The sequence below is a fragment of the Diorhabda sublineata genome, chromosome 1 (genome assembly GCF_026230105.1).
Source record: "Diorhabda sublineata isolate icDioSubl1.1 chromosome 1, icDioSubl1.1, whole genome shotgun sequence".
Lineage (NCBI taxonomy): Eukaryota > Metazoa > Arthropoda > Insecta > Coleoptera > Chrysomelidae > Diorhabda > Diorhabda sublineata.
The window spans coordinates 24,076,490-24,093,869 of NC_079474.1; the positions used below are offsets into that span (position 1 = coordinate 24,076,490).

At 32.0% G+C, this 17,380-nt stretch overlaps 1 protein-coding gene across 1 annotated transcript in view; it reads left to right on the forward strand.

The window, feature by feature from the left end:
* Positions 1 to 17,380, forward strand: part of LOC130451610 (protein couch potato) — an 889,684-nt gene that overhangs the window by 845,882 nt on the left and 26,422 nt on the right. The window contains exons 7-8 of the mRNA XM_056790748.1: positions 2,049 to 2,191; positions 3,707 to 3,918. Coding sequence (XP_056646726.1) covers positions 2,049 to 2,191; positions 3,707 to 3,918 — 355 coding nt within the window. The remainder of the gene's footprint in view (positions 1 to 2,048; positions 2,192 to 3,706; positions 3,919 to 17,380) is intronic.

Consider the following 17,380-nt stretch of genomic DNA (forward strand, 5'->3'; position numbering starts at 1 on the left):
TGGTTGAAACCACCGATAAACAGGAGCGAAAGTCGTTCAAGCGTTACACAAAAAAATTCATTCGGAGTGCTAGTCATAAGTAAGAAATTTATGTGACGACTGTGTGGAGAATTATACGGAGACGCCCTTTTGGTATACGTGCAGACTTTCTTAACGAAGTGATGAATCAACCTTCCACGCAGCAGCGCGCTGGTTGGCATGTGAAGTCTTATAGCACGAAGATGCCAGGCTCAAAAAATCATTACCTGGAGCTATAGGTGCAACTGTAACTGGTATTTCGTATTTTCATTCTCTAGAAAAACGCTCATATGGGAAGTGGGTTTTTAGAAGACAGTAACATGACTTCTGCAGCTGAAAAACTGATACATATCGACGTATTCCTACTCTAACAAGTCTAAAATGCAAAGACATGAACTCAATATATTGTCGATGAAATAGCTCGTAGATATGTTATCAAAGTTTTCTTACTACCACCCAACTATTGCGAGCTTAATTATATATAAATGGCAATATAGAATCGAAAATTGCATAAGCGTTCATTGCGTACTACAATGGATGAAGCTACCTCATTAGCATGGAAGAATTTGCGTACAGTGGGACACGATAGGAACATTAAAAGAGACGCGGACAAAACCGTGTAATAAGATGATTTAATCAATTTTCCATAATAAAAATTTGGGATTCGTGAAATATCTGATATAGCAATAATGTGTAGTATAAAGTCCAAGCAACATTTCACATTACATAAACAACTAGACTAGGTATTGGTAATATGAGCGAAATAGAAATTTGGAGAATCCAATGTAGTTCAAACTTTTACTATAACAAGGTGGTTAGGAATACTATGTTAAGAGAAAAGTATAAAAGTATTTCTTGGCGTAGAAAATACATTTCAACAATATTAAAATTTCACAAAGAAAAATAGAAAATTTATCATTTGTTTGGAGCCGAGTGGATGAAGATAGGTCACAAGATCATAAAATATTCCTTTCAAGCATTTAAGGAAGGGATCTACAGGCTCGATATTCCTTGTGGGAAGTATTGTTAATTTTTTAACATATTGGAAGCACAAGGATATCTGATGGTGGCCCTCTGGTGTATGTTTAGAGGAAACCAAAAAACAGAAAACTGTTATGGAGGAGAAATGAATTCAATGATTAAAGAATGATGCGGAAATATTTTGAACGAACTTTTCTTGGTTAATTCATATCAAATATTTATGAATTCTTACAAATTCCTCAATTTATTTCTTATACAGGGCTTAATACCAAAAAACAAAAATTTGGTTTTGTTATAGTTTTGAAAAATAGTATACAATATGTTATTTGAACTAAATCCATATCAAAAATTATGACTGATAGGACAACATAATATTCACCTAAATTGACTATATTTGCGAAATTTTACTTAGCCTTGTATACGTGTATTTATATTGTATTTTATATTTCAAATATTGGTGAATATTTGGTTTTATACGCATTACCTACGTGATTTTTTCAATATTTTCGTATATTTTTCAAGAGATTTTCAGATCTGTTCTTCATCAATCTAATAAAATAGATAAAATTTGCGGTACTGAAAAAATAACGATATAATTGGTGAAAGAATGCCATTAAGTTATAGTATCATAGATGAAAGAGATGGAACAACAAATAACCATACCAAACATAATTGAAAGTGAATATAAACTACAATAAATAGAAACAAATAACAACGTGATGAATGATGGAAAAAATGGAGTCTCTTATACTGACTCGATATTCATAATTATAGAAAACTTTTGAAATGATATGAATACACAAGAAATCAAGCAAGCATCATGAAAAAAAATTATGAAGAATGCAGTGAATATCATATGGAAATCATCCTTACAGTACCTCTGATGTTGGAAAATGGTAAAATAAGAGAAGAAGGTTTCTTAGAGACACAATAAGTTTTTTGAGCTTACTAACGTTAGAAACTATTTTCAATTCATTCTCATCATCTACCAATCGCTTTCGTTCTGACCAAGAGCTGATTGTCACTCTAAAAGGCAGTGTACTTTTCAGATTTGGGTACGCCATTCTTTCCTGGCGGCCCAGAATTATGGCATCATCCGTTGGCATACAGCGCTGCAGCAGCTGCAGAGTTACCAGGAGCAGCCCTTCAGCATGCCACTCTGGTCCATCCGGCACTTCATCCACAAGTGCCGGTACGCTCTTACCTTTGACTATCTACTGATAAGACTCTGGACTCCCAACTGCAGCCCACAGGAGCTACAGTTCACCATCATGTAAGTATACTTTATTTCAATTTATTGGTCAACTCAATATTTATTCTTATGATCAACACCATCGTTTAGAAACTTGGTTAGATGATCACCCGGTTTACTAAAAGAGCCAAATTTAATTTTTTTAATCAAAATAGTTTTCTTCTTAAGTGTAAAAATCGATACAACATTCATATGGCATTTTGGTGCTTAAATTAGAAGATATAATTGAATTCGACAATCGTTTTTATCGTTTTTGTGGTGCATTGTATTGATGAAAGGGAATTTTCCTCCTTTACACATAGTGTCGATTGTTTTCTACTTCTGAATCTCAGTCTCAGTCAGTTTAGCACAGTGATTTTTAACTTTTGTAAATAGTCCATAAAGCAAGTTTTCTTTATCCAAGCTCCTCAATTTTGAATATGAGCTACTTTGAAGTGTCTGAATTTTGCAAAAATGAAAATTCTAATCAAAAATTTAGATCCTCAAATTATACCTTAAAATAACCATTCGAAATATTTTGCTTTTACTGATGTTTGACATGTGACGGTGACAAGTGCTTAATGGATAAAAATGATCAGCTTCGTTGAAAAATAGGAACTTATTTAAAAAATATTCAAAATATTCAAAAAGTTATGAATTATAATTTCAGAGAACTGTCCATTTCAAACTCTTTGTTAAGGTGCTTTTGAGTATTTGAATTAATTAGAAACCTCCCCAGAAAGCACATTCATATTTTATCCGATAGTCAAGCGACTTTGCCCTCTAAAAGCACTAGCTAACAGATACAAAGTTACCCTAATATAACTCCTTATTTAGGACCAGAGCCCTACTGTGGCTTCATGAGATGCGGTCGCATGAGATAACTGAACGGATGGTTGAAGATTATTACTGAGGAAACCCTCCAGACTTAAAACAATTTCAGAGACTCATAACTATATCAGCTAAGAAGTTGAAGGAATTTCTCTGAGTAGTATTATTAACTTGAAAAATGGGACACATACTCCCCGAAGAAATTACCTCCTTTAGGAGGAGCATAGATATTTTAGTAACACAAGAATAAGATGTATAGTCTTCTACGAAATATCTTTTAGATAAACGTACCGGACGGACTTCCCAAACCACCTTCAATCTAATTCAAATACTTTTTTCAGAATCAAATTCTCTGAAATTGAATTTGAAAATGAGGTATGATTTTTTAAAACTGGAATAATAATACCCATAGCTCTGTTACCTCAACGTTATAAAATCAAACTTTAATTTTAAGTTTTTCATTCTAACTTTTACGGTTTATATAAAAATCAGATAAATCACGTATCCTTGATATATGTATTTCGATCAATCCTAGGTAACTTATAGTGTATTCGCATTAATAAACCAAATCTCTTGAACTACTGTTTTTTCAATATAAATCACTGATATACATATTTTTGTTGACTAAAAATTTCAACGTTCCAGCCTTCAATGACGATGCCGCATCCAACTGCTCTAACATCGGTACACGCGGCTTCGTTACCACATTTTCTACCGAGTCCTGCCTTGGCTTCTCCTGTAGGTTCGTCATCTTCACAACCTGGAATGGGAGTTAGCAACCCGCCTTGTTCCACACTATTCGTGGCCAATTTGGGCCAATTCGTGTCTGAACACGAGCTCAAAGAGATTTTTGCAAGGTTAGTACAATACATTTCAATCTATTTCATTTAGTATTGATTTTATTAATAATTCACAGAATGGTTTTGAAAAAAATGGAACGCTTCAATAAGCATAGAGACTATATGAAAAGCTTCGTTGTAGTATTTTTAATCTCTTGATGCATTCAGTAAATAATTTATTTCATTTTGTTTTCATACTATCCAATCGTTCGAACGCTATGAGCTGCTTTTATAATATTTTGAATAATTGATCAATTTCATAATTCACGATATTTACTCATTTAAAATTTATATTCATATTTTGTTCAAGCTACAGGTGAAAATGCTAGATTATACAAAACTTCGAGTTTCAAGTTTTAATTATACCATTCTAGAAATTAGTCGGAACATTTATTTTGTCAATATTAAGTCTTCCTCTGGTGTTTACTGTCACTTTGTCAATTACTATTCTACTATTCCTGTCAAATACATATAAAGAAAATAGCAATAAACATTAAAAATAATGAAGAAATATTTATAAGAAACTTTACTCCTTATTGGACTACCATTATTTTAGTGAACTGATTTCTCTCACTCTATTAAAAATTAGTAGATAGTGGTTGAAGGAACATTTATTTTCCTAATGAAAATAAAACGTAATACAAGAAGTATAGGAACTCATTTCTCTCTAAAATTGAAGCAAAATGGCACCTAATCGATAAAATTGTAAGTGCGAAATCTTTCATGGAACAATCAACTGAACTTTGTATTGCATCATTGTCAAACGGCTTTTCACTTGGTGAAAAGAGACAGAAAGGTATAGGATATAGAAGAAACTTTTGAAAGTAATGCAAAGTATATATGAACATCCAATTAAGTTAAACTGGAGAGATCAGAATCAATTAGAATCCCATTAGAAAAAATCTATTATTATTTGAGTTGACATTAAATGTATCATTTACAGAAATGCTGAAAAAAGTTGAGCAGCTCCACTATGCGGACAAAAAGATGGGTATGAAGAAACTCAAGTAAACTTGGATGTTCACAAGAAGATGACTCAAAAGCTCGAAACAAATATAAAACAAAGACGATGGTTTTTCCTTCTCGTATCTCACGACTTTTATATTTGAAGATAAGACTTGCATTCCATTCATATCTCTGTTAAAGTTGTTGCCGATCTGCCTCTAAAATATTCTTTATATTTTAAAAATCAGTGTGGGTTATGACACTCCAGCTTTGATTTTTGTCAACATCTTGTTGAAGTATACATTGGATGGAAAATGTCAATTTTAAATTATATTGGGACATGACACTATTGAAATAGGAGTGCGATATACACTTCTGCTCTTTGAAATAGTAAACAAGTCTTGGAACAGATTTCTGCACAGTCCAGCCAATTCGGGTGAATCCTTACCATTAAAACCTATTTATTCGTTTCAAGGTATGCTTGATAATTACAGCGTAATATCTTCTGAAGACTACTAATGTGCAATGCATCACTTGCTGATACTGAAAAATATTTTTCTGTCACTGTATTTATAACAACAATTACTCTTTTTACATCATCTTTTTGAATAGACCTAGAAGACCTTAAGTTGATATGGACACCTGGGAAAAAACTGTGTTCCATGTGCTTTAGGGAAAAAGGTTCATAGTGATGTGTAATGGAACAAAGAAAGTAGAATGAAGAACTCTTCCGAAGTTATCACCAAGCAGAGCTACAGAATGGAAACATTGAAATAAATCGCATTGGTTCAGAGTAGAACAGTGAATTCGGTTGATTTTCGGTTTGATTTCAGTAAAGACCCAGGCAATAATTTGGCAAATACTCATAGATACGTTTTCCGAATTGGAAGGATTAAGATAGCTTCCCACGATCTGTTATATCACAAACCGCATAATAATTGAAAGAATCCAAAATAAAACATGAAAATACAAGATAGAAGAAATATTTAAAAAGATGATAAAACATTAGATACTTAGAATAATTGACAATAAATAATTGAATTGGAAAACAAATTTGTTAGTAATCAATTAGAACTCCATTCGTTTCAATAATTTTTTGTAATATTCTTGGCAAGTCAATTAAATTCCAACAAAGGTTCTTATTCAATTTAAGCCCTTTCCAAGCTGTTTCGATTGCTTCCAATAGATATTCTTGATTTCTAGAACTAAAATTTGTTTGGTTTATATCAACCACGCCTACTAATTTTCAATGGGACTATTTGCCGGCCAAAGTAAAGTCTGAATATTGTTTTGTCGAAACCATTGTTGAGTTATGCGCGCAGGGAAATCATCATGCTGGTAAATAAAATCGTTTTCATCATAAGTATGATTTACCGATGGCAAAATAATGTCTAGAATCTTGAGGTAAATTCATAGTTGCACCTTGTATCGATTCTTCAACAAACTCCAAGCCCATTGATATTAATCCAAGCACAAACATTTAATGAAAATTTACCGGATTTATCACTTCCGTAAATATATTGGTCTTCAAATTTTGAATTTGGTGATATGTAAACGATTTGAATGTCTTTTCATCTGTGAGATAATTATCAAGTACAAACACAACTCTGGATTGCTTGCACGTGCATGTGAAAGCAAGCAATTTTAATTCGTCTACATGCCTTAGGACAGTATCTTGGTAAGTTTTTTGCGTATGAAGCACTAGCAACCAATTCAAAAGGATGTTTGTTTGAAAAATTAATCAGTGCACCATCTTTTGCTTCATTTGAAATTTTCCTTCCTCCAGACCCAAACATTCGACGCAAGGTTCCGTTTTGTTCCCATCGCTTCTTCACTCTTACTACGGTACTACTCGCATTAAGACATAGATGAGTTGCCACTCTTCTGATTGATCAGCCATTCTCCAATTTGACAATAAAGGCAACTTTCTGAATTCCAGTTAACTGAGGAGACATTATTTATACTTTGACTTCAACTGAACGCAAATTAATTATTGAATTATCTGTCACCGACAATGACAGTAACATTAAGTAGGAAGTCTGATTTACACGAGTAAAATGTAACTGTATGCTTTTTCAGTGAGCAGAAGTGTACTTCTACTTTCAAGGTTTGTATACAAAACTACCATGTCCATAATATTAATTAATCTTTGGAAGTTTTTGAATAAAACAACTAATAACTGGAAACTTATAAAGGTATTATATTTGGAAATGATTATGATAAAAAATCATCAGCAGAAATATTTGTCCAACAGAACTCAAATGCTCGTTTATAAAAGCTTATAGATTCTATTTTTCACGTGGTATTTATTTAATTTGATAGTTCACACATTGAAAATTAGATATAAATCAAAAAGCGATTTTTCAGGAAAATACAGTTATAAAAATGATTATAAGAAATAATTGAATATAAAAATCATATAAATCACAGTTGATTAAATTCCAACATAAACAGAGTTTCAATTTGAACTAAAACATATTGAAAATTGATCCAAATCTTTAAACGCATGGCTTATAAAAAATCGCCGTTATTTTGAATTTTCTGGATAAACTATCTTTGGTTAGTTAAGATACAGTTTATTTTCCTAATGATATCAAACACGTATTATATACCACTAACCAACGTAATTTATATTATATAATTTCAGGAATCCAAAAAAACTTCTTTCTTCATAAATTATATAAGTTTATTAGCCGATTTGAATGCATGATAGTAATTTTTTATTCCAATATACATTTTGAGCTAATTACTCAACCTTCAAATAAATATTTAAAGTTACTCAATTGACCGAAATCGTAGGTGGAGAAATAAACACCCTGAAACCGGCTCAAATAATAGTATTAATAATTGTCTTGACACGGCAGAAAGAGCTGAAGCCTACATGTCGAGCCTATCTCTAGCAAAGAGATCGCAATTTATGTAGAAACCTCTATTATGTTTTAATGTGATTCCTTGTTTGCAAGTAAAAGAGTGAAAAGACAGGTACAACGAAGTGTCGGAAGCTGACGCAAGATGAAATCTCATCCAAATGAGGCAAGTGAAATGGGACAAGGGAACATATGACTGATGAACCCACCGACTCATACCTGCTATCGAAGTGTGGGTAAACTACTTAATACAAGTACTCACAGGCCGTGGATGCACCATGGATGCACCAATGCACCTTTTGCAATGAGCTGAGCATACGTTCTTCCACTGCTTCAGATGGGAAGAAATAAGAAACTTGTATATCCAGGAACGTGAATTAAGTTCCACTATTGCCAATATGATGGAACATTAGAATCGGAGAAGTCTTGGAAGTACACTTGTGAGTAGATACGAGTTATAATAGAAACCAAAGAGAAAGAAAGTAGGAACTAGATAGCTTTTGCAACGAAGTAATGCAAAAGCTGATACCATTGCAGGGCGAGAGCTCAGGGGGGTTTCAGTCGGTCAGAGTACGGCACTACACAACATTTACGCCGGGTACCACATAAAAAAATGTAATTAATACTAACAAAATTAATTCATTACATAATGTGTTATTTTGGTATCTTTAGATCTTGAAATGAAGTTTGTACAATTGTTTATTAACATCTCCTAAACGTATTCTATAATGAAATTATCTATATTCTTTTCTTAAGTATGCTTCCTTAATTGTGTGTTTATGGTTAAATCCATAATCCCGCGACACAATTGTGAATCACCTGAATACTTTTGATTAATTTAAACTTAAATAACTTGAATTGATTGAAAGATTATTCTATTTTGACTTCAAAAATAATCACTTTAGAAACAGTACTTAATTGAAAAGAGGGCTATAATTTCCAAGTGGAAAAGTATATTTTATGCACAAATACTTACTTTTGAGGCTTGAGTCTTCTAAATTTGACACGTAATATACATAAATGATATACTCGAATGACTTTTAATTTGAGGCGAGTTTCATTTATACAATTAACGTATTAACAAGAAAAAATCGATATATTTATTTCTATATGGTTTTTATTCATATCAGTTTCAAGATATCCTGTCAGATCTAGTGAACTGTTGCTGAGGATGAAATCTTTGTTGTTCATCTATTTATTCTAATAACATATAATTGGCACATTATTAATAGATTTTATATAACGGCTTTGCATTTCTTTCAAAACCATAATTGTTAGAGGGTTAACATACTTTTTCTTTGATAGTTGTTGTGATTAACAAACGCGAGCACCCTCGTAGTATCATAAAAGTTTTTGATGACGCATGTTATTCACTAACACTTAGACTAACTTTATTAATTAAGTGGAGAGGGTTTGCTCTACACGCACTAAAATGAGACGTATGTACCCTCGCACAGTCCCGTAGTTTGTAGCAGGAAAAATGTGTTGCCAGGTTTTAACACTCCCAAAATTTTTTTATCAACAGTAGTCCATAAAAAATTAATTACGAAAATGACAATCTGGCATTTTGTTTTACCAGCCGTATAATTGTCAAACTATGTGAAAGCTCTCAAAATCTTTATATAAAATAGAGATAAAATGGCAATTTCAGCTACAAGAATTCTAAATGTGAAATTTATGTGGATCACATTCCATATTGTTATCATAGGTAATAAAAAATCACAGCAATAGGCAAAAAAAGCATTAGAAACAGATAGTGCGGTTGTTGTGAGCGCGATATCCTTCAGTGATTTGAAGGTGAGAAAGATTTTTAAACGGTCATGGACAATTTTGAATTATTGATAATGTATTGTAATGTTTTTCTACCTTAAATACACTATTTCTATTCGTGCGGTTAATTAATAAACACTGTCTCCTAGGATCTTAATTAAATGAAATACTACACATAACTAACTTATCATAATTCACTTATAACTATGACTTAACAGACTTATAATTTATCTTCGATTACTTTGCTAATTCGTTCAGTTCACTACGACAACATTTCTAGGAATTCTTCAAAATAAACAATGTAAATAAACCGCTTGCTACAAAAACTTAGGCAAAAACAAAGATCAAAAGAATTCCGGGTTTTCATCAAACGCGGCGTCTTCGCTGAATGTCAGAATTCCTTTATATCCCAGCAGGACCGGCTCCAGAGCGGAAATGAGTTCGTAAGAGTATTATATACTCACTTTACTGTATGAAACCGACATTTGACATGGCGTTGGTAGGGTGAGACCCCTCAATTTTAAAAGAAATAGTTACTTTACTACAATATATCTAAAATTAAAGAAATAGATCCACACGAATTTTTTAAACAAACTAGAATGAATCGAAGTTTATATGATCAATTCTTAAACTTTTTGAAAAAAGTCTTAACAAAACAATAATTCAATAAGGAAACCTGTACATTTAGAGTGTCGATTAGCTTTAGCGTGTCGTAAATACCATTCTGTTTTCGAAGCAAAAATGCCGTTGGTTCTAGCAAATGATCTCAGATATTTGTCTCAGGGAGTTAGTCACCAGTTCGTGTCATGGAGTTTTCAAATAGGCTGGATATTCTTTATAACTTTCTTGTAATCAGCCGTCTTATGTGTGTATGTATGCGATACTGGAGCCGGCTTATATAAAAACTCATGAACACGAACAAATTCTATCAGCCCTTCACTCAGAGAAGTCATTTTTCATTTTTCGACTTATTTTATTTATAATTATTAAATTACTACGTTTAACTAGAAGCTACTCTACAAAAGTAAGGTTATATTTTTGACATTCTGTGACGTTCAGCACCTTGAAAAAAGATTTGGATAACTTCAACATCACAAGCGCGATAATTGTCTGCATTTTCACGGTTTTTCAACAAGGCGAACTAACTTTGATATTTATGAACGTCTACAGCGCGTTATGTTCGCATTAACTCTGTCTACTGCATAAGAGATTGTGGTAAGTGGTTCGATTCGAAATCGAAAGAACGCAAAATGAGCACCCAGATTAGAATATTAATCAGCAGGCTGAACAAACGACTAGTGAAAAAACTACCAAACTGACTCACTATATACAGGCCAAGAATAAAATGCTTGAGTCACTACAGGTTTACAAGCAAATAGTTGTAAGAAAAAAATATTTAAAAAATTGGAAATAATTTTGACAAATTTGAGAGTACACTGTAGAAAGATGATAGATGAAAGCTCTATATTCTTAAAACAACGTCACTTGCGTAATGTACTTTTATATAGCAAATCAATATCTTTCAAAATCTCATCACATCTTGAAATGGAGATTATTAAGAACTTAAAGGAATGTTTTTATATTCATAGTCACATCAAACAATTCGTTCAAGTTTGAGGTAAACATTAATAACCCCTCTACGAATTTAACTACCGGTCAAAAGTTTTTGCCCGGTATTATGTGATACAAAACAAATAAGAACAAAACCTCCGATGCTGATATACATAAAAATGTAGTAATATAAAAAGTACAGTTTGTCATTATCACATATTTAAATTTTCAATTCAACAATTATTTCGATGCACAATTTTGGCATTATCTGTAACAATTTCGGCTAATAATCGACGTCTATTTGGTTCCATTCGTTTCCAGAAGATTCAAAAGGCGTGAGGTACAAGTAGGACATTGCTTTCTGACTTCCCTGTTCAATTTGTCCCAACAACTGAAACGTATTGTGGTCGGGCGATTGTCCTAGCCAAATCGTTACTTTCAGTACATTCTATATCTCTCTCATTTTTATAGAATTCTTTATTCAACATCGTTTCAAATTTTACCCAATCTATAGTCTCCCTTGCTCCAAAATATCCTTAAACCATCTCCGAGCTTCCGCCGTGTTTCACAGTCGGTATTGCACATGGATTTCATGTCTATTCTTCTTTGGACCTGCGCACACATATTCTTCTCTCAACATCCAAACTTTGACTGATCACTCAATAAACCTCTTTCCACTCTTCGTGCATCAAATATTAATGTTTCTTAGCCCACTGCAAACTCTTAGTTTTATTAAAAGATATTTCTTCACTGCTGCCCTTCCAAAAAGGTCAGGTCTCTCTATCTCCTTTTTGCTGTAGAAGATTCTTTGATCTGAGCTGCTATTTTTGCGCCTATGAGTCGTCGATAACGTTTACTGATCAATATAATAGCATCCTCGTAGAGCTAACTGGGATTGAATGACAAAGAAATAATTCACAATTAAAGAATAATCAACAAATTAGCCGGTACTTCGCACTTACCCACAAAACATAAACAAGCGTTCGTATAAAGTAAACAAAGGGAACTGTGTTAAAGTTTAATATTTTAAAATTCCATAAATGGATTATGGGGTGAGCAGAAACTTTTGACCAGTAGTTTATTTCGTTTCAAGAAATGAAAGAAGTCCATACAGATAGAAAATATATATCTTGGCCATATCTAGGAACACATATGATATGCATAAGATGTATGTCTATACTTTCTCTTTAAAGCGTAATAAAAATTCTCGACGTCTATAAAACTAATACAGAATGAACCAACCAATTATATTCAAATATGTTTCTTCAATTTATGTATTGATTATTTAGTTTCGCCCCATATAAAGCCAAATTTAGGGTCTTTCCTATTGCCAATAAAATAATGAGTTATCATCTCTCTTCTGGCTTACCTCATGCACACAACCGAATATGCCGATTTTTATTTTTATTTTAGATATAAAACAGTCAAGTCATGTTGAGCAAGTATTTATAAGTTATACTTATTGTACAAAAAGGAAATCATTTGTGTGTAGGAATCATTGATATATTATTATAGTACAATGAAATTGAATGAAGTTTTGAAATGACACTATTTTAAGGTAATTTGCATCAATAATTAATGGGCAATAAAAATTAAATAAAAACTCATTCTTGAACTCATTTACGTACGCCTATGGAATTTTCCCAATTTATTGATTCATTTATCCGACTAATTTATGAAAAAAATATAGAAGAAATCACTCTGTTTGAGATAAAATGAAGATCAATTAATGAATAAATATGTAAGGGCAATCAAAGAGTAATGAACGTACACTTTGGTTCCATAAAAAAATTACCCAGATTTAACACCTATCGGCTAATTCTTAATACTAGTCCAGATCAAGATTTCTGTGGCAGTTTTGAACGTCACCCAACAAAAACCTTTCAATTCATCACTTCAGTTGTGTGCGTTAATTTCATTTCATGATATTTAATATTTACATATCTATAGTTTTTATTTTTGTTCATGGATCCTAATTCTATTGTAAAGTAGGTCATTAATTATTATAAACAATCTATCAACTCACACAGATTTCAAATTAAATTTAATACCATTCTTCTATTTTTATCTAGGAAATTAAAAAAGTACAGAAACCTCAAGTCTCAGTTATCAGTCAGTTAGCTACTCATAACAATTAGTTATAGATAACCATATTGTAACCTTTAGCAGGTAAGATTCGACTATTAAAATTGTACAAGTTAATTTATCATTTCTTTTATTTTCATTATACATTTACATTTTTAAAAATTTCGTAATTACCCCTCCCTAACATTTACCACTTCATAACCTCCGAGTGGTCTTCTATCGCTCGTAACGTATCTTTAATATCCAATACTCTTATACTGCGAACTCCTGCCTTCTATTTGCTTTTGTGAGACTCTAGAACTCGTTAGAAAAGTTTCTTTTAACAGCCAACTTTTTCCACATACATCTAAATATAGTTTAATAGTTCTCATTTTGATAGAGCTACTCACAATTTTTCCCACTACAGTAACTTATGATCGGCGCCGTCAGTTGTGTCCTCGTCACAATATTAAATGAATCAGTAATTTTTACAGTTCCAAAAAAGATCTTTCAGCTTTCAGCTGATTTTCCCTCTTGTATGTTATTGTAGAAGTGAACGTCATCTGAATTGTTTTCCGACATTCAACATTTCAATTAATTGAAAATTTATTACATTATTTTGCTTGATTCACTTGTGATGTCACAAAGAAGATTACACGATAGCAAGCTAAAGACGTTGTGTTTAATTTTTGAGAGATTTTTTTTTAATTGATACTTTTTTGCAAAGGCGGTGTAAAGATTGAATAGATCGTGAAGGATTATTGCATCTGAATACTTCAATCGAATGCTCTCCAATGATGTGCCAGACATGATATATTCCCTTTTTAAAAATCGAAAAAAAATCGACGTCCTTCATCATTTCCTTTAAATCAAATGATTATTGCTATTATCTGAGGTGATACTCGTTATTGCCAGCACGAAGTTTCGAACACAAAGGATCATGGTTAGCTCCAATGCACAAAACGATAGTGGACAATGGGAGGAGTTTATGACTCAAGATTGGAATAATAACTAAAATATATTGCCACTATCGAGGGAGGAGATACTAGGAATCTGTAAAACCCCGGAAGAAAACGAAATAGAACCATAATAATCGAATACGGTTGAATTACATTAAAGACGATAATCTATCATTTAATAAATAATATATGGGAACAAGAGACAATACCAGAAGCGTGTAAAATAGCAAAAATGCTACCAATATACAAGAAAGGAAAAAAAGATGAGTACATAAACTACAGAGGTATAGAATAAATAATAGATACAGCCTGCAAAATAATGGCTAAAACAATAGATAGAAGTTTGAGAAAATATGGAGAAAACTTTCACTCTGGGACAAACGCAAAGAATGGGATATGGATATAATTTGCAAATTTACTTATTTTTCCACGGATTTCTAAAAAATTTACGATACTGTGAACAAAAATGATTTATACAGCATTATGAACGATCTTAATATTTCAAAAAAGCTAATAAGTCATACCATAATGACACTTGAAAGTAGGAAAACGAAAATAAAGGCAAACCTAACATTATCAATATGGTTCCGGACCAACAGAGGATTGAAACAGGGAGATCACCTTATCCTCTACGGTGTTTGATGTAGGATTGGAATGGATAGTAACTAAAATCGCTTTGAACAGAACAGGGACATTAAACACAAGGAAAACGCAACTACTGGCAGATGCAGATGATGTAGTAATCCTTTGAACATCGGAAAATGAGCTTAATGAAATTTGCAGATCCTTCATAGAAACAGCAGAGACAGTGAATTGAGTCAACGAATAAAAATAAGAGCTCGTGATAAATACAACAGCACAAAGAAAAATGGTAATGAAAAGTTTCTCAATACAACTGATCTATCTCTGGGGTGGTTATTAATGACGACGGTGATGAGAGGCGCACCAAGGATGACGAGGGGAAGTAAAAAGTTGGTAGCACTGTTTGCGATAAAATCAGTAGAAAGACGAAGCTACAGTTCAAAACAACAATAAGAAGCCCAACGTAAATTCTTAACAAACAAAGCAGGGGAAGAAAAGCTAGATATATCTGTGAAAGGAAAATCCTCGATGAGTGAAATGGAGGGAGGGAGTATGCCATATTTTAGAGTAACAAAAACAAATAAGGACGTTTCGACTTCTACTTAAGTCTTTATCAAAATAATATAGTGAAATTATAAAAATTCTCAAGTTCTCATTAAAAAGTGTGAACTATTTCAAGAATCAAAAATCACAATTTACGGGAGAAAAGTATACAATAAAAATAAAAGTGTTTCACAGACAAATGTTCTCAAGGCTTTTTAAGTATCATAGTATTTCCTATAAAAACATTAAAAGGAAGCTGTAATGAATCTTGTGGTTAGAAGCAGTTACGGTTAATAAAAAGAAGATTGCTTTTTTAATCAATTGTGAAATAATAGTTTATACTGAAAGTAGCAGAAACGCGTTAAAATGTAATTCATTTAATACACAAGTTAATAATTTATGATAAAAAAAGACAATATTTACACAGAAAAAATTAATCAATATACAAAATTATCATGATACTGTTTTCAATAAAAATAGAGACAAAAAGAAGTTTTTTCTATGGTTTAGAAAGGTCTGTGAGATCTAAAACCTGTATAATTATACAGGATTAACAAAAACTTTAAATTATTAAAACTTAAATTGAAAGAAAAATCAAGATTATACATTCGTTATGCTTTATACCATACTATAACATAAATGGTAGAAAAGAAACCCAATATAAAAAAGGGAAGCATTGAAATAGGCTTATATATTAAGCAGTGGTCCTAAATATTAGAAGGGACAATTAATTATTTTTTAGCCATAGAAATTGCAAACTAATAGTGCTGAAGATCGGATACCTTCGAGGCAGAAATGATTTCGATGAACCACGTTATTTATATAAAACCAAATATTATTCAACTATATTCTATAGAAAATCAAATTGCTCAAATTGACTCATTAAGAAGAAGCACGTAATATCAAAAACCTCCCCAATATCGACCAATTTTACTTGAAAGATTTTTTTTTGTTTATTCTAAAATAAAACCTTTATATATTTCAATACCCATTATTCTAGTTTAATGTTCCATTTGGAAAACATTTCTATCAATGTAAACAGTTTACTGTGAAATAAATTTAATGGGCTCGATTTCGGTCATTGTGTATTTATAATGGAATAAATAATTTTCCCAAATTGAATTTTGGCTTCGATGAAAGCGTATGGCCGCTATTTTGTTACAACGACAATTTGGTATATATGTATTTATGAGTCAAACATAAACATAGATATTTTCGCATGATGATTTTTTTTAGTCTGTATCTCATAAGGTAGAATATTCACTATAGTTTTCTTGTGATTCTCAGTTCAAATAAACATAAATTCAGCGACTATTGTGCGAACTGCTCAAAAGATTATTTTCGAAAGTAATCAATCAACTTTGTGGAATTGTTAGAGATGTGGCGCTTGTTGACTGATCGGATTCGATTAAGAGAAGGATTTTTTTATTACGAGAAATTATTCTTAATCTTGAATTTTCCTACAAAATATATATTGATAGCCAAATTGATCATAATCACATCAAAGCGTGTCAAAACTAATGATTTCTCGTTTCATCGAGAAAGCAGGTCATATTGCATTACTTTAAAATATCGAAAGTCAATTAGTAAGGAGTGTGGTACTTATTTTTCGATTTGTTTGCAGGAAATGACTTGTAAAATCATATGGAAACGTGATGACAATATAGTGTCCTTATTCTTACAAAAAGTAGCATCACCCTTTACTGCAATCATTGAATACATTATTATAGTATGAAATTGAATTGCAAAGTATAAATAGATGTTCTTTAACTAACAAGAATCTTGCAATTGGAAGGAAAATACTTCCTAATCACTACACGTCAATAAAATTGAAGACTTGTTTGCTTTAGTTATGGGACTCAAATTCTTGTAGATTACTCATCAACTTTGGTTTGAGAATACAACAGTCAATAGAACATGAATTTAGTCAAAGGAAGAAAACTTGGTTAGAGCATCTTTTCCAGTGATCTATGTTCAAAGAACGCCAATCTCTCATTACGCCTTTAGAATAATGGCAAAAATAGCATCATTGTGCTTATTGAGAGAAAAAGAAACATTGAATATGAATAAATATTATGTTACTTCTTACTGCGATGAATAAGCAGAATTATTGACCCAATGATGCCAAACTTCAGCTCCTCGTCGCCGTCGTCAACACGCTGTGATATGTTTCCTTCTGGAAAATAAACGAAAATCACC